The sequence below is a fragment of the Cannabis sativa genome, chromosome 1, assembly GCF_029168945.1.
Source record: "Cannabis sativa cultivar Pink pepper isolate KNU-18-1 chromosome 1, ASM2916894v1, whole genome shotgun sequence".
Classification (NCBI taxonomy): domain Eukaryota; kingdom Viridiplantae; phylum Streptophyta; class Magnoliopsida; order Rosales; family Cannabaceae; genus Cannabis; species Cannabis sativa.
In genome coordinates, this window is record NC_083601.1 from 29,271,707 (window position 1) to 29,294,284 (window position 22,578).

Below are 22,578 nucleotides of genomic sequence, written 5' to 3' on the forward strand. Positions count from 1 at the left end.
ATTTTTGCCATGATGTTGAACCATAAGCTTAATATGTGATGTTTATTTATTTTAATCATATTAATCTTTATAGCTAATGAGAAAAAAATTATTTTATACCACGGAATTTGGACACCATTAATTATGCAGAGACTTTAAAATTGAGGGAGCCTCAAGATCTAGCCTTTTGAGATCACTAAGCAAAACAAAGAAGAGCATAGCATAGATAGAGGCCAGCCAACCCCATTATATCAGTCAATTTATGAGGTGAACTACCTACCACCATTAGACTATGCTACCTAGGACAAGCACAATCAATGAATAATTATAATTATTTAGCTGAGTTGACAATTTGAGGTAGTTGGCTTCAGAATCAGGGAATTGTAGTCTTTAAAAACTCCCATGAACATTCCATTTCAGTAACCATCTTCTCTGCTTGTTTCTTCTTGATTCTCAACAACGACATGACCTCATGAGCATCGATCAATGCTTGTTTTGAAGTAGCTGCTCGATCGGCTAAATCTTCAAAACTCTTTCTAAGCAAAACCTTATTTGCCTTCTTTTCGCTCAACTGTCTCTCTAGTTCAGCAATATCTTGATCAACAGTCTCAGCTTGATTCCTTAGAGTCGTGAACTCAGAAGCAAATTGCTTCGCGGTGGTCTCCAGTTCATCTATTGATTTTTCCTTATCTTGAACCTCCCTCAAGTCTTGCCGCGCACCTGCGTATTGCTCAAAGTTGTCTATAAACTTGGTTGTAAAACTTACCATGTGATTAGGACACGCATTGCCAGTAATCATGATGGAAAGTGAATTCTTGAGCTCAATTTCTCGACCTTCTTTGATGATATTGGCAAGCTTCATATTAAGGCATTCTTTGAAAACGTTTTTTGCATGGGAAATCTCCTCTTTGCTAGGAGGAGGGGTGGAGCTGCTCAATGTGTTTGAGTTGGAATTCTTTACTCCTAATAGATTTTGAATGTCTCCAAATAAGGCATCTAATTCAGACAAATAAGAGGGACTTATTTCAGCCTCTACAAGAGTTGGCTGCTGAAAGAAAGTAACATAGTTAGAATGGCTCGATGATCTAATATGAAATAGGAGAGCATGAAGTCTGAGTTCACCTGAGCAAGCTGAACAGATGGTGAATCAACAATAGGCGGGGACGATGGGATGGTTGTCGTTTTAGCTTCTTCCTGCACATCCTTGGTTATAAGAGCAACCTGTTGATTCTGTTGTAAGGATTCAATTAAGAGAGTAGCAGCAGTAATGGCTTGAGCATGAGAAGTGCTTGTTTTCTCCACAAGATTTTCTCCATTAACTTTCGAGGGAATTGCCACTTGTGTTATTTGCTCAGGAATGAGATTCTCTGGTGTTGTACGGAGATTACTTAGATGAGCATCTGGAATGATAGTTTGTGAATCAAGAGACTTAGGTTCTGGCTGAGATTCAATAGGGTCTTCCTGCAATAAAAGATCAATTGTGAAAACATGCCAAGTGCAGACAGAATCACATCTGGTGGAGTTGTGTAGAAGTTTGGACTATTGGTCAGTTATCTTGACATAAATGGAGAAGAAGATGAATATCAAAGAAAAAGGTGATACCAGAACAACATTTTGAAGAACCAAAGTTATCTTATTGAAAAAACATGTATTTCACAAGATCATACGTGAATTAGAAATATTGATTTAAGCTAACAAATAACAATATAATGTTTCCTAAGTTGTTTTCAGTGATTTAAGTTATAAAAGCAAAAGTAGAAAAAGGAAGTTTGGAAAGATGGATGAAGGCTAGAACTCTAAACCAGTATTCAAAATCAAGCTGGCTCATACAGATTCTTCAAAGCATTTATTTTGTATTTGAAAAATCATAATATTGGTTTGTTAAACAAATCCCAAATGATGAGTTTACAGCACAAATTCTAAATGGACTCTAAAATTCCAAATTGTCATGCAGATTGTGTTTACAGCACAAACACATGGTATGATAAGAATGATGAGTAAAATAACCACAAAGCAATTTTCTCATGGTCATTTCTGGTCTCGTTAAAATCATAATAGATAAAACATTCTTGTGAGCTGTGTCAGAATAAAAATTATAATCACAATATTGACAATTTGCCAGAGCAAAACTCTACACAAAAAATTAGTGACAAAAATCAAAACACCAGGGCGATAAATAAATATTTGGCATTACCTTTTCCTCTATCTCTAGCTCCTTTTCATCTTCCTCTTTCTTCAATGTTACCTGCAACGTAAGTTAAAACAGCAGAATGTCCCTTATTGACTATAAAACGCGAAAAATTCCATTCATTTGATTCTCTCCATGTGAAAAATTACAAGACAGGATTAAATGCATGAAACACATTGCTCCTCGGGCCAAAAATTAACTTGTTTTTTTTTTTTTTTGAGGGTTCTATGCACACTAACCTCTGCTTTAACTATGCAAGAGTCGTTCACAAGAAAACCTTTGTTAGGGTCATGTAGTTCCCCAAGAGCAAGAAATGATGGGATACCCCAGTTCTTCTCACCTGCTTTAAACTCATGTTCCAATTCTGCAAAGTGCAAAGTGCACTGAGAAAAACTTGTTTGTTTCATGGGAAAATGATTACGAGACAGTTAACTTACTTTGAGGGACTTGAGTTGAGTACAAAAACTGGAAAGAATACCTCTTGTAACTGTGTTTCTATGATCAAGTTGGTTGATAACAGATAAGCTAAACATGGCATATATACTCCACCCATGAGACAAAGTTACTGAATCAGCAACAGCTAGATATACTGATAAATGTTCCACGTTGTTCCCTTTAGGAAAAACTAGAATCCTCCTACACATTTTTCAATTTAAATATCATCAAATTATTACCAAAAGGGTCAAATTAAAAACCCATGAACAGTAGTAACAAACAAAATGAATATTTTAGTACCATTTGTAGCCTCCTACATGGAATGTATCCGAATATATCCCCTTCACATTAAGTTTAGAAAAATTATCAATTTCCCATGTGAACTGCCCAGATGAAGAACCATTCTCCGACTGAGCTTCAACCTTTGTATTTTCAGCTTTAGCTTGTGAAATTTTAAAATTAAATACAAATCAACAAATTCTTAGAATATTAGTGGAAAAACTCAAAAATGAGAAGACTTTAAAGTGATAATGATGAAATAAAAAGCATGCTATGATCATAAATGAATAAAGGATTGAAACAAAATGAATCAATTAATTGATTTACCTTGGAATGCATTAGCTTCCATGATCAGAAGAACGAAAAGTATCCACGGAAGAAAGGCGAATAGTCATCATGGATGGTCAATGGGTTTTATAATTTTTTTTTATTTTTTAAGTATATATAATCAAAATTCCCAATAGAAAGGGAATTTTGATTTTATATATTTAAAAAATAAAAAAATTTTATTATTAAACCTAAAACTTAAACCCTAAAAAAACTATACTTTTTTTTTTTAAAACCCCAAAAATACCCCCTTTTCTCTCTCTGCATCATCTCTCTCTCTATCTCACATCCCGGCCGCCACCCTCACCACCACCTCCATTCTCCGACCTCCGACCCTCACCGCCACCTCCGACCACCCGCACCAACACCCCGACCCAGCCTCACTCTCTCAGACCGCCCAAAATTGCACCCCGAAAGTCGCAGAAAAAAAAAAAAATCGGACCCCATCGGACCCATGGTCCGACCATCGGACGGGACCAATTTTTCTCTCTGAAATCGCAGAAAAAAAAAAAAAATTGGTCCCGTCCCATGGTCCGACCATCGGACGGGACCAATTTTTTTTTTTTTTTCTGCGACTTTCGGGGTGCAATTTTGGGCGGTCTGAGAGAGTGGGGCTGGGTCGGGGTGTTGGTGCGGGTGGTCGGAGGTGGTGGTGAGGGTCGGAGGTCGGAGAATGGAGGTGGTGGTAAGGGTGGCGGCTGGGATGTGAGATAGAGAGAGAGATGATGCAGAGAGAGAAGGGGGTATTTTTGGGGTTTTGAAAAAAAATGTATAGTTTTTTTAGGTTTTAAGTTTTTGGTTTAATAATAATTTTTTTTTATTTTTTAAGTATATATAATCAAAATTCCCAATAGAAATAGTTATGGCAAAAAGATAAAGTTAAAATAAAAATTCATCATATAAAGCATCACTTTTCTCTTTTAATTTGATAGCAAATTAATTCTCCTAATAATAAAGACTAGAAATTTATAATCTTTATTTTTTGTTAAAAAACTAATTACAAAAATGAGCATAAATTATAATGTGCGACCATACATGATAATTATAATCGTGAAATCATAATCATATAGAATAAATTAAGTGAGATTATTTTAAAAAATTTAGTATTTAAAATAATTAGTTTGACAAATTTTTCATTTTAGCTTTGGCATTCTAACTTTATTTCTCTCTCTTTCTCTTTCGGTTAACCTCTCGCAACCAAACCCAAAACCCGAGCTCCCCACCGTTGAAATTACCCTCGTCCACCGTCCTCCACCATGAACCCATCCCTGTCGACCGACACGAAACCATCACCTTCCCTGTCGACCAACAAAAAAAGGTTGAATCTATATTTTTTTGAATTTTATGTGCTTTCTGGTATAAATTTTTGGTATATTTTAGTACTTTTTCAATAACAACTTTAACATGAGGTTAAGGATGATACATCTCAATATTTTCAATGATATAGAAAATCATCAAAAAAAAAAAAAAAAAAAAAATCAACTTAAGAACAATTAGAAAATCATTTAAAAAATTTCTAATTGTTATTGGATTGCCTTTGGAAAATTTGAAATTATATGCATATTAGGAACTAAAATTGGTATCCTAATCTAAAACTATACATAATTTGTAAAATGGGATAACTTTTACTTAAAACCAATTTTACCCCCCTCATTTCTAAACTCTCTCTCTCTCTCTCTCTCTCTCTCTCTCTCTCTCTCTCTCTCTCTCTCTCTCTCTCTCTCTCTCTCTCTCTCTCTCTCTCTCTCTCTCTCTCTCTCTCTCTCTCTCTCTCTCTCTCTCTCTCTCTCTCTCTCTCTCTCTAGCATTTGAAATCGCACCACCCACGAATCCCCACTCGAACGAAGAACCCACCGAACCCACCACCCCACGGAGGGAACCCATCCACTGAGCACGCGACGAGCCTTTCCCGTTTCGGTTTTTTAATTTTTTTTCTTATTGATTATGGTGAAAATGTTGTTAGTTGATAGATTTAGGTTGGATATGTGCATTCTTGATTAGATCTAGGGTCTGTGATCTTTCTGGGCAAGAAAATCCGATTTTCTGGTTTGATATGAGCTTGAAGATGAAGGCCCGATGCATGGCCCGATGTAGGGCCTGATGTAGGGCCCAATGGTCTGATGCCCATTTTGGATTTTTTTTAAAAAAATTCTATTTATAGGACTGGCCCGATGGGCCCGATGGTCAGATGCCCACTTTATTTTATTTATTTATTTTTTTTCATTTTATAGGATTGGCCCGATGGGCCCGATGTAGGGCCTGATGGTCAGATGATTGGCCCGATGGGCCCGATGTAGGGCCCGATGCCCACTTTAATTTTTTTTTTAATTTTTTTTTTGTTTATAACAAAGAGAGAAGAAGAGAGAGAGGAGGCAGTAATGTAAATGGGGATATTTTAAGGATATTCTAAAATGTGTCATATCCCACAAATATTAAATGTTATGTGTTTAGAGAAAAAATATTAGGTATATATAAGTATAGAAAATCAAATTTCCCTTGCCTTTTTCAATGATTTTCGATATATTGATAAATGTTCTATTGTTGCCTTTTAGGGAGAACCTTTAAATGTCAATTGAATCCTCCAACACATTTTTCAATTTAGATATGGTAAATTTGAAAAACAATACATTAAAAATCTTAATATTTTATTCCTAAACCAATACATTTCAAAATAAAAAATATATGACACTTTTATGAAAAATCCAAGAATAACCCTCACATAACTAACACCCAACTCTCTCTCTTCCTCTATCTCTCTAGCTTTTATCTCAACCTAATCGAACCCTCACCATTCAAACCCCAACACACCACCGCGACGTCACCCCCTCACCACCGCCTACGACCCGACGATCTCCACCGCATACGACAGAATAAAAAAAAAACTCCTCGGGTCCGATGGGTCTGATTGGCCCAATATGGTAGCCATCGGACCTTATCGGTCCAATCGGACCTCCACGAATCAGACCATCAGACTATCGGACCCAACCCAACGTGACCATCAGACCCAACCCATTGGACCATCGGACCCATGCATCGGGACCATCGGACCCATCGGACCCCCTTCTTCCCCAATGGTTTCTCAGATCCGAATCCACCAAAAAAATTTAAACATACCTTCAAAATCTCGGTTAGGTGTCAGCGTGGATCCAGCGTGGGTCGAAAAAATTTGCGCCGTCGACTGGGTCGGTCACCGTGGGTCGACTGCGTCCGTCACTGTGGGTCGATTGAGCCGCCGTCACCGTCATCGTGGGTCAACTGGGGTTGGGGTGGGATTGGGTGGGTTGAGCCGAGAGTGTGTTGAGAGAGAGGAAGAGAGAGGCTGATGAGATTAGGGATTTCAAATGTGAGGGTATTTTTGAGAAATTAGGAATGTGGTCATATATGACCAATTTTAATAACTATGCATTTAGGGATAAAATTTTAGAGTATTGTAAGTATAGAATTTTAAATTTCCCTCTTCAAATGATTACCAAGAGAGCAGAAAAGAGAACCTTTAAAAAGGCCAAGTGTAAAATTGAAACAAAGATAAAATTTAGCATCAAAACTCAAATTTCCCTTTACAAATATAACTTTGAGAAAAGAATATGTTTACAAATATATAATTTAATAAAACCATTCTTGTTTTGCAATTTAAACAGAGAAATAAACATACCAATTTTTTGAGGTTTTCGCCGATGATTTTGACTATTTTTTTCAAACCAAATTGTACATCTGTTTTTGCAATTTTTCAAATTGCGAGTGCATTGTAAGATTTTAAAACCGCAAAAATCACACTATAAAAATAGTGCAATAAGATACAGTATGACGGTTTATATTATCATCAAATAAATAAATAATAAAATACACATATTATTAAAATTTCAACAATACACCAATTTAAAATAAAAAAAAAAAAAACTAAAACAGAATACTAGTTTTAAACCTTACTAAAGTTGTTTTTTTAAAAAAAAAACCAAAGTCGATTATTATATTATATATACACATAATTTTTTTTAGATCATAAAAAATTAAAAGATAATGTTTTTTTTTTTTAAATAGAATTAAAAAAAATGTTTTTTTTTTTTTTTAGAAAAGATGAAATGAAAATAATGTTGAACTCTTACATTATATACATACAACTCAATAGTAATTACTTATTCAAGACTTAAATCAATATATTTTACAACTTAAATTAAAATTTATTTTATAAATATGTGAGTTATTTTATAAATTTACAAAAATTAGCGTTGTAGTTTTTTTTTATGAGAAAGTTTCATTGTTATTATAATTAACCATCGTTTACAATAACAGATAGGAGAAATTCTCCTCTCCAACAAGTGTCTACATCCAACCCAAGAGCATATTTTGCTAAACCATGAGCAGCTTGATTAGCATTTCTCCTAACATGAGAAACAACTATACCTGGGAAAAATAAAAGAAGACAACGGACATCTAAAATTAAATCAGAAAAAGAAGATAAATCTAAGGATGCATTATTAATTGCTGATGAAAAGCGAAGAGCATCAGCCTCCACATAGTCAATTTTCAGCGAGAGCTGTATAATCCAATTTAGCGCATGAAAGAGAGTTTTTGCCTCCATTTCATCTGATCTAAAGCATTCTTGAACTGGCTTAGATAAAGCTGCAATGACCTGGCCATCATGGTTCCTAACAATTGCTCCAATGCCTAGTACTTTTCCTGCTGTATTGACGGCTGCATCGACATTAAGTTTCAGCTTGTGTGGTAACGGTGGCTTCCATGAAACTCCTTCTATTGGTCGAGTGTTTGTTGCAGCAGTGTTTATGGGAGTTGCAGCAGTGTGTAATGAGGTTGCAGCCGTAGGTGAAGATAGAGCAGTAGTAAGGGATTGATTATTGTTAGCTTTATTGTAATTGTTCATATAATTTGTAAAAGCATAACCATCCTTACTCTTTTTTCCATGTATGAATTTATTTCGGTCAGTCCATATCACCCACATGATGCATATCATCATTTCAAACTCCTCCTTGCTAAGCAGATTTGCAATATAGAAAAGATAATCACCATCTACCAATTGTTAAGTGCCTTTCCATAATCAATAGGGAAATGAAATTGTTTCCATACTTCTTTCGCATGCCTACAACAGAATAAGGCGAGGCCAATCGACTCTCAAGTTTGTGTACACAACGAGCATGCCGTTGAACTCAGAACTTTTTTTTGGAACAGAGCAGTTGCCACGGGTAGAGCATTATGAATCACTCTCCAAGCCAAGATTTTAATCTTTGAGGGCAATTTGAGGTTTCAAAAAAACTTCCACCATTCTCTATGTGAGTGAGAAGAGGAGTCCATCTCTTTATCATCTAATTCCGAAGCTAGATGGAAACCTGAGTTCACTGAATATGTTCCAGCAGTTGTGTAATGCCAAATTAACCTATCTTGAGTACGAAAAAAACTCAAAGGGATGGACAAGATTCTATCCACATCTATTTCACCGAAATGAGTCTTTAACAAAGATAGATTCCATTCTCTTGTCTCTGTGATGAAATATGAGACAAGCAGCGTGACTGGACCAACAAAATTTATTGGGTAAAAGTTTGAACATGCAAGTATCCACGAGTCTGTTGCAGCAGAAACTTAAAAACTATTCCCAATTTTATATCTAAGTCCTTTGATGAGTAATTCACGTCCCTAGCAAATTCCTTACCAAATTAGAGATGGCGAATGACCAAGATTGGCATCCAAAAATGTAGATTGAGAAAAATATTTGTGCTTGAGCAACTTGCTTAAGTAAGGAGTTAGGCATTTCGAAAATTCGCCAAGTTTGGTTGGCCAAAAGAACTTGGTTGAAATGGATAAAGGATCTAAATCCCATACGTCCTTCAAGTTTTGACTTGCATAATAAATTCCAATTCTTAAATCGCAACACAAACTACAATCGCACTGTGAAGTATTCCAAACTGTATTTTTATATGATATGATGAGACACATGTGATTTATGAGTTTTGGACGGTTTTATGAACACTTTCTCGAGCTCAATTATTATGACTTATTACATTGTATTATATAATATTGTATTAAATTGTATTTCATGTAATATTTTTATGTAAAACTATATGTGATAATGATTTTTATGGACACTTAAATATATAATATTTTAATATAAATTAAAATTTAACATAGTATTATATAAAAAATATAATATATATTTCAATTAAATATAATACAATACATTATAATACGACATAATATATCGTACTATTGAGCCCTAATAGGTACTAATGAGAATACTACCATTTTCTTCAAAAGAAAATATAGAATTTTTATTCATAATCAGCTAAAAGACAGACTCTACGATCACCCTTTAATGGAAACAAATATGAATAGAATTCTCCCACTTAATGGAAATTAAACAACTTGAATTACTCATTCTAAAATTGGGTTTCAAAATAGGAAAATAAATTAAAATATCTGTCTCGACGTCTCGATCAAGCAAAAAAAAAAACTTAACTGTCTCGTGGTCAAAAGAAAAAAATTCTAAAAACTACCTATGCAGCTATGCTATAGTAGACTCTCCATTCTCATCATCATTCGACGACTATGCAACCACAGCCATGGCCACTGCCATTATGAATTCTTCTCCGTCGATCCAAAAACACCGGTTATTCTTACCGCTGCACTTCCCATTCTCCTTGTACATTTTCGGAATATTTTTCTCAAAAAACTGTTTAAAGTTGATTATTGGAATAAGCCCGAGGTTGCGTACGCTGACGTTTTGATTTACCAGAGGAAGAAGAAGAATTAGTAGCAGTGAGTTTTGGGTGTATGACCTCTGAAGCTGCACACCCCTCATCCTCACATTTATACAGATTGCTTCAATTAACATTGGAATTAGATTTTGTCATAATAATTCTACAAAGAGCCATTGCTATTGGTGTCTAGCACCTCTTGCGAATGGTTGACGATACTGAAATTATTACATTAAATTATATCAACACATACTTAATTTTACACTTCTAGTACCTTTTAGCATTTTTAGAATTAAATAATGAGAATTAATTAAGTGATAAAAATTATTATACCTTAAAACTCTTCCACGAGTTTCTCATGTCAACAATGACTTTCTTGGCTTGTTCTTTCTTGGGCACAGACAGCTTCACATAATCCTCTTCAGTAGTGAGCAAAGCTTGTTTCAAAGAACTCACTCGAATAGCCATATCTTCAAGCCTCTTTTTATGTCTTTCCTTATTCGCCTTTCTTTCGGCTAATTGCCTCTCCAGCTTGACTATTTCATTATCATGAACCTCAGCTTGTTTTCTAAATCGCAAGAAATCCGAACATATTTGCCTCATACAAGTTTTAAGATCATCTATTGATTTTTCCTTCTCTTTGACCTCTTTCATCTCTTCTTTTGCAATTTCATACTGCTCACAATTTCTATCAAAATTAGCCATAAACTCTGTTACCTCATCCACCTTCTGCTCCTTATAACCTAAGGAATTGGTACTTAGCAAGATTGAAAATGAATTCTTGAGCTTGAAATATTTCTCTAACTGGATGATATCATCAAGATCAAGCTCAAGGTATTCTTTCCAGGTATGTTTTGCTTTGGCAATTTCTCTAACGCTGCAAGAAGAACTTAAGCTAAAGCTGCTTATGAATTTGTCTGAATCAAAAGTATCTCCTTCCAAAAGATTTTGAATACCAACAAACAAGGTGTCATATTCAGATAAAGTAGACGTAGTTTTTACGTGTGTTGGCTTCTGAAACGAATTTAAAAGAAATGAATACTAATTAGATGCCTTATAATAATGTAGACTAATTAAAATACATAACTAATAATTAATTAGCATTTTGTATAAAACCTTATTAGCTTCTTTAGATTTCTTTTTGTCATCTAGTTCTTCAATATAAAACCTTACCTGCAATTAAGGTTAATAATAATGCTAAAGTAAAGTTCTATGTGAAGTGGTAAGAGAAATTTTCAATAATCAATAAAACAAAAACCTCTGCTTCAACCGTGCAAACGTCGCTCACAAGAAAACCATTGCAAGGGTAATTTAGTTTGGTTAAAGGAATGAATGTAGGGAAACCCCAAACCTTGTTATTAGCATAGAACACATTCTTTGCTTCTGCAAATTAATAACAGTAAATACATAACGCAACACAAGTTTAGCCATAGGAAGATTATAATTTGTAATACTAACAAGAATGAAACTTTTGCACAATTAATAATACCTTTTTTAACAGTTAGTTGAGGATTTTCATTGATAACTGATAAGCTATAATAAAACTGGACACTTTTACTCCATCCAGGAAGAAATGTTTCGGACTCAGCCAATTCTAGATATATCGACAAATATTCAACGTTGTCCCCTTTCGGGAAAATTAGTATCCTCCTGCATATTTTAATTGAATATGAATCAATAATAATAAGCACCAATAAATTAAAATACGTGCATAAAAACCAAAGGTATTATTAACTGAGTTTTTGTACCATTTATATCCTCCGACATTAAAAATATCTGAATAGAGCTTGTTGATGTTGATATGGAGCTTGGAAAAGTTGTTGATGGTCCAGCTTAACCGTCCATAATTGTTAGCCTCAATTGCTTGAGCAATATAATTGTTAGCATAATTAAAGAAATCACTAAAAGATAACAACTAATTAACCAAAAGTAACCCACTTCATGATCAGTGTTTTCATTTTCTCCTTTTGAAATAATTAAATATTTGTTTTCCTTATCATCATATTAAATTAAATAACATTCAAGATTATTGTAAGATAACAATATAAAATATTAAGATAGATGTATCTAATGGAATATGGATGTATGAAATCTATCAATAAGTTTTGAAAATTAAACTATTGGAACCCATATGGTACTCAACTTTTTCTCCAAATAATCACTCGAAAAAGATTACAAAATATTCATATAAAATTCAATTTTACAATTTTCAATACGCAATCCTGAATCTGGTATATAATTTATAAAATGACAGTAAATAATTCATAAAACATACATAATTTATAAATAAAAATAACACAGTTGGTTACCTTCCATGAGCAAATCAATCAAGGAAATCTCTAATATTGCTTTGTTACCAAATTGTTTAGTTTTTTTCTGGTAACTACGTGCTTTGAGGAAGTATTGTGTTTCTATATGTGTGTGTATATTTATTTAGGGGACCTTTTTTAAATGAATATATTGGGAGAGAACTGAGAAGGCACACACATGTTTCGATATCTGAACCGACAATATTACCCATATAAAATACTAAATTTACATTATGTAAAGAGTTACGAGGCAAAACTAGTCAAACTGAAACGGATAGAGTTAAATTCCAACTTAATATGAATGATCACTATCTCACCTAGAAAATAATCAATCTTCATAACAAGTTATGAAAACCTGCAATTATGGACTGAATAATTTATTGTGGGAAATGGAAACGACTCTATAATATCTTTTACATCAAAACGACTATAATGTAGTACCACCACTTTTACAAAAGAACCACTTTATATGACAAACAATTATAATAACTAATGGTTAACGATATTTTATAAAAATTATTATATTAAATTATATTAAACTTAATATTTAATTGTATACGTAACTTTTAGCATTTCTCTTCATGGATATACGATATAATTATGAGAACAATACCCACGCACGAATTTAAACCTTCTTTGCCAAAACCAAGGGCCATTTTTTTTATAAAACCAGAAGCTCAACATGTTTATCCCATTTTTTTAAAATCTTAGTAGAAAGATTATTCCTATATAGCATGGAAATTGAAACGCATTAATTATGCAGAGACTCCAAGAGCCCTTCTGAGATTACTAAGAAGCAAAATAAAGAAGAGCAAGATAGAGGCCAGCCACCCCCCACTGCTAGTCTAATTTAGAGTTGGTAGCTTTGCTTAGAGAGTACAATTATACTATACTACCTTAAGCCCAGGCACAAAAAATGAATGAAAAGCTAGCAGAGGACTATAAACCAATATAGTTAGTTCGTTATTCTCTTTAGCTAAGATAGTTAAAAAATGTTAGTTGTTTGTTATGCTTTAACTGTCAATAGGTGAGCTGTTATCATGACTTTCTTGTAACACTAATTACAGTATAAATAAAGCTAGGATAACAAGAGAGACTAAAGGTTTTTTTGGCAAATCATCTGTTAAGACTCTTTTCTCTGAAATTAGTCTTTGCTTTTGCCCTAGTTTAGCTTTTAAAAGGACTATACAAAAAAGTATTTGCCTACACGAAGAATGTTTAGCTAACTGACCACACATAGTTTTTTTTTGGGTAAGAACTGACCTAATATAGTTAACTTCAGAGGCTGCACAACTGTTCAGTTCCAAATAGTCAATCAAGTTAAGGAATTGTAGACTTTAAAAACTCCCATGAACATTCCATTTCACTAATCATCTTCTCCGCTATTTTCTTCTTGATTCTCAACAGTGACATGACCTCATGAGCATCGATCAATCCTTGTTTTGAAGCAGTAGCTCGATCAGCTAAATCTTCAATACTCTTTCTAAGACATACCTTCTTTACCTTCTTTTCTCTTAGTTGTCTCTCTAAATCAAATATTTCTTGATCAACAGCCTCAGCTTGATTCCTCAGAGGCATGAACTCAGAGGCTAATTGCTTCGCGATAGTCTCCAGCTTCTCTATTGATTTTTCCTTATCTTGAACCTCCCTTAAGTCTTTCTGTGCACCTATGTATTGATCTAAGTTCTCTATAAACTTGGTTGTAAAACTTACCATGTTATCAGGACATTCATTGCCAGTTATCATGATAGAAAGTGATTTCTTGAGTTCAATTTCTCGACCTTCTTCAATGACACTGGCAAGCTTCATGTTGAGGCATTCTTTGAAGATGTTGTGTGCATAAATCTCCTCTTCGCTGCATGCACGACAAAGGAAGAAGCTGCTCAAAGTCTTTGAATTGGAATTCTTTCTACCTATTAGAGTTTCAATGTCACCAAATAAGACATCCAATTGAGATAAGTAAGAGGGTCTTATTTCAGCCTCTGCTTCTGTTGGCTGCTGAAACAAAACAAAATAGTTAGAATGACTCAGTGATCACATATAAAATACGACAAAGTGAAGTCTAAGTTCACCTGAGGAAGCTGAACAGTTCGTTGACCAACAATAAACGGAGCCAATGGGATGGACGCTATTTTAGCTTCAACCTGTTCACAAAACAAAAGTGCAATTTGTTGAATCCATTGTAAGGACTCAATTAAGAAAGTAGCAGCATTAATCGCTTGAGCATAATTGTCTGTGCTATTTGCTCATGAATATATGATTCTCTGTTGTTGTTGGGAGCACACTCCGAAGAGCATCTGGAATGATAGTTGGTGAATCAATAGGCTTAGGTTTTACCTGAGCTTCGGCAGGTTGCATACCAACAAGTGTAGGTTCAGGAAGAGCTTCAGCAGGTTGCAGATCAACATGTGTAGGTTCTTGCTGAGATTCAACAGGGTATTCCAGCAATAGTTAAAATGTCAATTGTATATGCCAAAACAACCAGAAAAGTTTGATCAACCGAAAAAAAACTACCTAGAGTGCAAACAGAAATCATATCTTGTGAAATTGTGTATATGTTTGGACCATTGATCAATTATCTTGAGTAAAAAAAGAAAGAAAAACCTTAGCAGGTTCTTTTGCTTCTGACATACTCATCTAAACCGTGATGTTTCCAAGTATCTTGGCCTAGCAAGACCAAATATTTTGAAAATCAAAGAAAGAAGTGAAACCGTAGAAACATTGTGAAGAGCCTCAGTTAAATTATTGAAACAACATAACGTTTAAATTGACCTTGAAACATTTCTAACTTGAGTTAGGTAACTGTTGTACTCATACTCGTTTCGCCTTAACCAAACTGTTTTGTTTGGTTCCAGATAGACACCTGGTGGTTAAAATAGTTAGAACAATGTATTGTAGTTGGTAAATTTTTTAATCTTTACTCTCAGCATTGCTACATAAAGTAACTTAAAGTTTCTAATTTAGAAATTGTGCTTTTGTAAGAATTGTTCAGACTTGTAGAATAGTGTTTGATAGGTTCAAAGCTGTGGAGCAAAAACAGATTTCTGGGTTGATTGGAATCAGGGAGTTTAGACAGAAGTCATGAAAAGAAAAGTTTGAAACCATGTAACATGTTCTACAATATAGCTCAATTGCTGCGGAAAAAAAAAAACAGTTCTTGAGTATTTATTCCAAACAGCCCCTAGATTTCTAAACTAGCATTCAAAATCAGGTTGCCAAATAATGAATCTTCAAAGCATATTTGTTTTTTTCCTGTATTTTAAAAAATCATGACACTTGTATTCTTAAAATTAATCCCAAATGGACCATAAACTTCCAATTGTTTTGCAGTTTGGACTTACAACACAAACTCTTGGCCTGATAGGAATTAGGACTAAGATGACAGCAATAGACTTTAATTAAGATTATTACTGGTCTCACTGAATTAAAAAAAAAAAAAAAGTACGAGATCACATCCCTGTGAGTTATGATAGAATCAAACTTACGAAAATCCTATGGGTGGCCAGCAGCAAAAAATTAGCATTACCTTTTTCTTTACATCCTGCTTTTTCTTCAATGTTACCTGCAATGCAAGTTAAACCAACAGATGCAGTGTTGACTACAAAACTTAAATAAACTTCTTTGACTTTCTCTAAGGTAAGTAACAGCACTATGATCAAAAATTTATGAGATGGAAATAAGAGAATTGTTAAAGGGCACCATTGATGTTCAATAACATCATGCCGCTATCAATTCCGCCTATTAATATAATTTAATATCAGAACTACATACTTTAATTTAATAACTAGTATGGAAAATTGTTAAATTGTTGTTCCTTAGTAGCAAAGAACTTAATGCTTTTTTTTTTTTTTTTTTTTGTATGGATCATTGTTATTAGGCACTAGTGGTATCCAAATACCATTTGAGTTCATCTTCCTCATGAGTGGTTAATGATTTTCCATATTAGTTCATGTGAACAGGTAAGGAATAACTCTATGCACACTAACCTCTGCTTTAACTATGCAAATGTCGTTGACAAGATAACCTTTGCTAGAGTCATATAAATCTATAAGAGGAACAAATGATGTGAAGCCACAGTCCTTCTCACCTGCTTTAAACTCATGTTCTATTGCTGCAAAGTGCAAAGGAAAGATATTAGCATGGGCAAATGAATATGAAACAGAACACTCACTTAGTACAAACCTAGAAAGAATACCTTTTGTAATTGTGTGTTCAGAATGAATTTGGTTGATAACAGATAAACTAAACAAAGCATTTCTACAGCACTCATGAGGCACGGTTACAGGATCAGCAACATCTAGATATACTGATAAATAATCCACGTTGTTGCCTTCAGGAAAAACAAGAATCCTCCTACAAAATTTTCAATTTAAATATCTTCAAATTATTACCAAAAGGGTCAAATAATTACAAACCCGTGAACAGTAGTAGCAAATAAAACTAGTATTTTAGTACCATTTGAAGTCTCCTACATTGAATATATGAGAATAGAGCCTCTTCACTCTAAGTTTAGAAAAATTGTAAATTTCCCATGTGAACTGTACTGATGAAGAACCATTCCTCGACCGAGACTCAACCTTCGTGTTTTTTGCTTTACCTTGTTTTGTTTAGAATTTAACAATTATACAATAGTATAAAACGAACAACAACAAGAAAAGTCATAATTCTTGATATATTTGTAGAAAAAAAAAAATCAAGAAATGAAAATCAAGACCAGACTAAAGAATGAATATTCCGTAACGATGACATAAAAAGCATGTTATGATCATAAAATGGGTATGTATGTAGATTTTTTCTATGAAGACAGAATGTAAGGAAGTAGGAATGAAGAATAGATGAATGAATTAATTTATATATTCAGTCGGTTGGGGACTAGGGCTAGCTCTACTCAACTGTGAGTTTGTTGAGTAAGAACAGGGGTTCAATTACCGATTAAATGATATAATAAATAAACAAAGTGATTTACCTTCGAATGCGTTAGCATCCATGACCATGATCAATGCAACAAAAGTTTTCTATGGAAGAAAACGATGGCAGTACGGACACGTTTTGTCTCTTTACCACTATCTTCAGTTTCTCTTCTCTATCTTTTAAAATTTAACAATACAATATTCTTATTTTCAACTATTTAAACTATCGTTATTCATAAAATATTCGATCCAATCGTACCATCCAATATAATTCAATTCGCTGCGGATATCTGCACGTGTTGTTGATTGACATATAAAAGTAACTACAATCCAATCCACACGTATTTATTAAAAAAATTAAAAAATTATATATATAATTAAATTGTAAAAAAAAATAATAATTTAAAAATCTAATGCATATAATACAACTATATTTCAAAACTTAAAAAATCACATGTATATTCTATTATTATACATAATTTTTTTTTAAAACATACAATTTAAAATAAAATTAAATATTTCTTTATACATACAATTTTTCTTTCATTATTTAAATTTGTTATTAGATACATAAAATAACAATAATTTATTTTATTTTATTGTTAGTTATGTAAAAAAAATAATTTTTTTCATAAATATTAAAAAGTAATCAATCTAAAATAACCGATCCAATCCATACTTTTGCCGATTAGATTGAATTAGATTTGAACTATTGCATGGATTGGATTGGATTGGATCCAAAATTTAAAATCCACACTTAGTGCAGGATGTACTATGAGCAAAATAGTCCGAATTAGATTGGATGAACACTCCTTATATAAACGTCATAAATCGATCTAATCTAATTATATCATCTGATCCAATTACAAACGACTAACAAATTATAATAATTAAACTCCACCTAAAACTAAAAGAATATCACGCGTGACTTATTGTATTTTTCTAAACACGTGTATAATCTTAAATCCCTAAAACGTAATAGCTCATTCATTTTCCCGTTTTCAATATCAATTAGGTTTTGTGTAATTTTCTTCATGTTTTTAAATTTATATAAAAAATTTGGTGTGTAGTTGAATTTTTATCACAAAATCGATCCAATCCAATTAATATTTAGATTAGATTAGATTTTGAGGTCTAATTAAATCGGAACACATGATTATTTTCTAAATCCAATTACTAATTAGATTAGATCGAATGAGAGGAAAAATATTAAATTAGATCGAATGTCCAACCTTTTACATATATTTAGAAGAAAATCAAAACTCCACCCTAATAAAAAGTAATAGCTCTAAAAAAAAAAAGAAAAATGCGAATATCATTAGAAATTCATGTCATCAACCATGTTGAATTAGTCTGAATACAATTTGTATAACTTGACCACCAAATTTTACCAGTTCCCACAAATAAAATATACTCAGCAAGATTGTGGGCAACAACAACTACGACAAAAGAAATTTTTTAACCCATTTTTTATACATGAAAAAATAAAAAGTAAGATGAAAGGTATCCTGTAACTTTTAATTCCACTTTTACATTTGGAACAAGGACCTTGTTTGGCAAATAGACAAAAACAGTATTGTAAGGACTATTTTTTATGTATTTTTCAAATGTTGCCTTAGTATTTCATGTGTGAATTTTTATCCCAATTTTTAAAGTAAGAATCGGGATAAAAAGTTCCCTATTTTTTTTTTAGTCTTATAATAGTATCGTTTTGATGGGCATTTTTTTTATTGTCTTTTAGTAGTACAAATTTGCTGCACATTTTTTTTTTATCAATTATATATTTTAACTTTTGAGACACACATAAAAGAAAATTTTAGTTTGGAGTTTCATTTTATTAGGATTATTAATATAGATCAGAAATAACATTTAATGTTGCATGGTTCACATGATTTATTTCATGATTGTATGTACATAATGTATGAATTCATCTAAAATCATTTTCACATACTTGATCCTGTTTATTGTGTTGTCAACATATTGGAAAGTAAACATGACTATGTGAATAAAGTTTCCTAGATTTATCAGACACAGGGTTTTACTGATATGATAATCTACAACAGAGTTTGCTTGGATTTGGAGAAATGTTATGTTCTTTCCAGAGCATTGGTTAAAGTAAAGCTCAGGTTGGATGCATGGAGTATGCATCGGAAGGGACCGATATTGAACTTTGACTTAGATTTATTAAACTTACCGTAATATCTATTCAAGTCAATATCGCCTAGTTGATCCTAGATCAAATGATCTTAATCCTGTTATGATTAGGCTCAATCTCAAGAGGCTATTCGTGTTCTTCGATTTGTTAGTTAAGCCTACTTTTAGGTCAGGGTGATACGTACATTTTGGGAACACGGTAGTGCAATTGAGTGGGAGCGCTAACATAAACATGGAATCTATAGCTTCTATCTGGCAAATAGTAAGTAAAGGATGATCTCCTCCGAGCTTGACCAAACGAAAATAAATGGTGGAGATCTCATTTCACATAAGCTGAAATATCATTTATACGGGGTTAAGTGTTTTAAGGATTAAATACATTGTAGGGTGTAACGGTAATCTAATCCCTTTACAGTGTAGATCATTCATATAGAGGATCATTGATCAAATTAGGATTATAACAATGGATAACTAATGATGTGTCTATATGGTGGAACTGTTGGGTTTTATGCCCTAAATAAAACTCTTTACAATCTGATTAGTTATCAATATAAGAAATTTGAAGTGATTGATGTTTGCATGAATTTTACATGCTGATGGTTTAATATGTTTATTACATTCATACACACAAAATCAGTTAAATCCAGATCATATGTTTATTCACAATTACAGTATCGTCAACACAGTGGAATGTGATTGTGATCATATGAATCAAAAGTTTTGGTCCCTGTTTCATCAGTGTTATTGGATTTACACTGATGTGATAATCAGCGATGATGTGTACTTACACTTGGAGTAAGTGTTATGTTCTTTCCAGGACATTAGTAAAGTATACTAGTTTCGAATGTATGGAGTATACATTGGACTGGACCGATATTGCAACTAAGTTAAGATATTACAAACTTACCGTTATACATATCTTTCCAAGTCAATATCAGTAGTTGATCTTAAGATTAAAAGAATCTAAATCCTGATATGCTTGGGCTCAACTCAGGAGTGTTATTCATGTTCTTTGATTTATTAGTTAAGCCTACTTTTGGGTCAGGGTGATACGTATATTTTGGGAACATGATAGTATGATTGAGTGGGAGTGCTGAACATAAATATGGAATCTATAGCTTCTACTGGTATGTAGAAGTCAAGTGATGATTCCCTTCGAGCTTAGCAAATAGAAGTAAATGGATGAGCTCTTGTTTAACTGACTAATTATTAGATCACTAAACACCATTTACAGGTAGCTAAGTGTTTTAAGGGGCAAAATACATTGAGGGGTGAGAACGGTAAAGAAATCCCATCTCGATGTAGATCATCTATATAGAGGATCTTTAAATCACAATAAGATTATAACAATGGTTAAATGAGATAGTATATTGATATCGTGGAACATACAATATGCTCTATATAAGTCTGAGAGTGCAATTCTAAGTTCCAAGAGTGGATTCAACGAAGAATTAATAAGTAGGAATTTACTTGGTAAATTTGGTTCACTTATTGGAAGCTCAGCATATAGATCCATGGTCCCCATTCTAGTTGAGAACATTCTGCTTGTAAGACTCATTAATTGATTCGTGATTGATCAATTATAATTCTAAAGTTAGACTATGTCTAATTTTATGAATTTTCACTAAGCAGGGGTGAAATTGTAAAGAAAAGAGTTTCTAGGTTTATTTATTTATTAATGGACTTTATATGTCTAATTAATAATTAAATTAAATGACAATATTATTTAATAATCTATTTTAGTTATTAAATAATTAGTTTTGGCATTTAAAATGTTAGAATTGGAAAATTGGCGTTTTTGAGAAAATAGAGATAAAATTTGATAAAACTGCAAAATTAAGTGAGGCCCAATACTACACCATGGCCGGCCACTTAAGTTGGTTTTTCAAATTAATATTTTCATTATTTTAATGCCAAATAATTCCTAACCTAAACCTAGTAGTTGCCTATAAATAGAAAGTGATGGCTCAGTCACAAAACATGCTTTCATTAGTAATCTGACAGAAATTTCTCTCTTCAGAAAAACTGAGCCTTCCCCACTTTCTATACCTGGCCGAAACCCTCTCTCCTCTTTTCTCCTTTATCTTTTTCGACCCTAGTGAAAGAGTAAGTGCCCACACACAGCAAGCAGTAACTCAATCATAGATTGGAAGACTGTGAAGGATCAAACTTGAAGAAGAAGGACATTCGGGCTCAGATCTTGATTATACTCTGCTATAGAAAGGATACAAGGGTTAGAGATCTGAGTGGAAGGAGACATTAATTCCGCTGCATCAATGTAAGGTTTTCTTAACTTTATATGTGTTTAATTTATCGTTTTTAGAAAGTTCATATTTAGGGTGTTTAAACAATATACTTGTGAGTAGATCTAAGATCCTAGTAAAATAATTTCCAATAGGAACATATAGAGCATTCTATATACTGAGAGTGCAATTCTAAGTTCTATGCGTGGATTCAACGAAGAATTAATAAGTCAGTGAATTTAGGTTATAAATTCTTGATCTGCTTATTGGAAGCTCGGTTATATAGACCCATGGTCCCCCCACTAGTTGAGATAATATTGCTTGTAAGACTCATATAATTGGTTTTGATTAATCAATTATAATTCTCAAATTAGACTATGTCTATTTGTGAATTTTTCACTAAGTAAGGGCGAAATTGTAAAGAAAGAGTTTTAGGGGCATATTTGTTAATTATGATACTTTGTATGGTTCAATTAATAAATATGATAAATGACAATATTATTTAATAATTATTTATAGTTATTAAATAATTAGAATTCGCATTTAAATGGTTGAATTAGAAAATTGGCGTTTTTGAGAAAATCAGATGCAGAAAAGATAAAACTGCAAAATTGCAAAAAGTGAGGCCCAAATCCATACAGATAGGGCCGACCACTTTTGTAGGGTTTTACCTCTGATATTTTCATTATTTTAATGCCAAATAATTCAAACCTAACCCTAGTGGAATGCTATAAATAGATAGTGAAGGCTTTAGGAAATTTACACTAAATTTTCTACTTTTTCCTTCAGAAAAAACTGAGCCTCTCTCTCTCCCTATCTTTGGCCGACCACTCCCTCTCTCTCTTCCTCCTTGAGATTTCGAAATTCTTAGTGTTAGAGTACTGCCCACACATAGCAAATGATACCTCAATCATAATGAGGAAGATCGTGAAGAAAGACTTTCAGCAAGAAGGAGTTTCAGCACTAAAGAATCAGAGAAAGAGATCTAGGTTCAGATATTGATAATGCTCTGCTACAGAAAGGAATCAAGGGCTAGATATTGATAAGGTT

At 33.1% G+C, this 22,578-nt stretch overlaps 4 protein-coding genes across 9 annotated transcripts; all 4 read right to left on the reverse strand.

Annotated features, from left to right (window-relative positions):
• Positions 1 to 91: 91 nt before the first annotated feature.
• LOC133036469 (MATH domain and coiled-coil domain-containing protein At3g58360-like) lies at positions 92 to 3,335 on the reverse strand. Of its 3 annotated transcripts, none has more exons than XM_061113026.1 (7): positions 3,209 to 3,335; positions 2,903 to 3,044; positions 2,646 to 2,803; positions 2,407 to 2,531; positions 2,174 to 2,224; positions 1,102 to 1,440; positions 92 to 1,024 (listed from the first exon to the last, which is right to left on the reverse strand). In XM_061113026.1, the coding sequence occupies exons 1-7, from the start codon at positions 3,228 to 3,230 to the stop codon at positions 353 to 355; spliced, it is 1,509 nt and encodes a 502-aa protein (XP_060969009.1). In that variant the 5' UTR covers positions 3,231 to 3,335; the 3' UTR covers positions 92 to 352. The 3 variants fall into 3 exon arrangements, with proteins under 3 accessions (XP_060969009.1, XP_060969004.1, XP_060969011.1); XM_061113021.1 differs by having other exon boundaries at positions 92 to 1,027; XM_061113028.1 differs by lacking the exon at positions 3,209 to 3,335 and having other exon boundaries at positions 92 to 1,027; positions 2,407 to 2,550; positions 2,903 to 3,043.
• A 4,140-nt stretch (positions 3,336 to 7,475) lies between these two features.
• Positions 7,476 to 8,165, reverse strand: LOC133033794 (uncharacterized). The gene has a single exon (XM_061108820.1). The coding sequence runs from the start codon at positions 8,163 to 8,165 to the stop codon at positions 7,476 to 7,478; it is 690 nt and encodes a 229-aa protein (XP_060964803.1).
• A 1,183-nt stretch (positions 8,166 to 9,348) lies between these two features.
• Positions 9,349 to 12,804, reverse strand: LOC133033801 (MATH domain and coiled-coil domain-containing protein At3g58360-like). The gene is made up of 7 exons (XM_061108821.1): positions 12,781 to 12,804; positions 11,661 to 11,827; positions 11,402 to 11,562; positions 11,171 to 11,295; positions 11,029 to 11,085; positions 10,246 to 10,926; positions 9,349 to 10,017 (listed from the first exon to the last, which is right to left on the reverse strand). Exons 1-7 carry the CDS (start codon positions 12,802 to 12,804, stop codon positions 9,892 to 9,894), a joined length of 1,341 nt encoding a protein of 446 aa, XP_060964804.1. The 3' UTR covers positions 9,349 to 9,891.
• A 402-nt stretch (positions 12,805 to 13,206) lies between these two features.
• Positions 13,207 to 17,377, reverse strand: LOC133032791 (MATH domain and coiled-coil domain-containing protein At3g58380-like). 4 transcript variants are annotated; one of them, XM_061107265.1, is made up of 8 exons: positions 17,188 to 17,377; positions 16,677 to 16,818; positions 16,417 to 16,574; positions 16,208 to 16,332; positions 15,748 to 15,783; positions 14,559 to 14,642; positions 14,294 to 14,365; positions 13,207 to 14,216 (listed from the first exon to the last, which is right to left on the reverse strand). In XM_061107265.1, exons 1-8 carry the CDS (start codon positions 17,213 to 17,215, stop codon positions 13,542 to 13,544), a joined length of 1,320 nt encoding a protein of 439 aa, XP_060963248.1. In that variant the 5' UTR covers positions 17,216 to 17,377; the 3' UTR covers positions 13,207 to 13,541. The 4 variants fall into 4 exon arrangements, with proteins under 4 accessions (XP_060963248.1, XP_060963243.1, XP_060963252.1 ...); XM_061107260.1 differs by having other exon boundaries at positions 13,207 to 14,219; positions 17,188 to 17,328; XM_061107269.1 differs by having other exon boundaries at positions 13,207 to 14,219; positions 16,694 to 16,818; positions 17,188 to 17,323.
• Positions 17,378 to 22,578: the final 5,201 nt, after the last annotated feature.

Excerpts from the sequence above, each read along its gene's own strand:
- LOC133033794 (XM_061108820.1), bottom strand. The coding sequence starts at position 8,165 with ATGTGGGTGATATGGACTGACCGAAATAAATTCATACATGGAAAAAAG.
- LOC133036469 (XM_061113021.1), bottom strand. The coding sequence starts at position 3,230 with ATGGAAGCTAATGCATTCCAAG. Across the intron at positions 2,804-2,902 it reads CATGTAGGAGGCTACAAATG|GAGGATTCTAGTTTTTCCTA; the intron begins GTACTAAAATAT and ends AAAAATGTGTAG. Across the intron at positions 2,532-2,645 it reads TAGAAACACAGTTACAAGAG|AATTGGAACATGAGTTTAAA; the intron begins GTATTCTTTCCA and ends TGCACTTTGCAG.
- LOC133032791 (XM_061107260.1), bottom strand. The coding sequence starts at position 17,215 with ATGGTCATGGATGCTAACGCATTCGAAG. Across the intron at positions 16,819-17,187 it reads GGATGCTAACGCATTCGAAG|GTAAAGCAAAAAACACGAAG; the intron begins GTAAATCACTTT and ends AAACAAAACAAG. Across the intron at positions 16,575-16,676 it reads AATGTAGGAGACTTCAAATG|GAGGATTCTTGTTTTTCCTG; the intron begins GTACTAAAATAC and ends AAAATTTTGTAG.
- LOC133033801 (XM_061108821.1), bottom strand. The coding sequence starts at position 12,804 with ATGAAGAGAAATGCTAAAAGTTAC. Across the intron at positions 11,086-11,170 it reads TTTGCACGGTTGAAGCAGAG|GTAAGGTTTTATATTGAAGA; the intron begins GTTTTTGTTTTA and ends CCTTAATTGCAG. Across the intron at positions 10,927-11,028 it reads AATCTAAAGAAGCTAATAAG|AAGCCAACACACGTAAAAAC; the intron begins GTTTTATACAAA and ends AATTCGTTTCAG.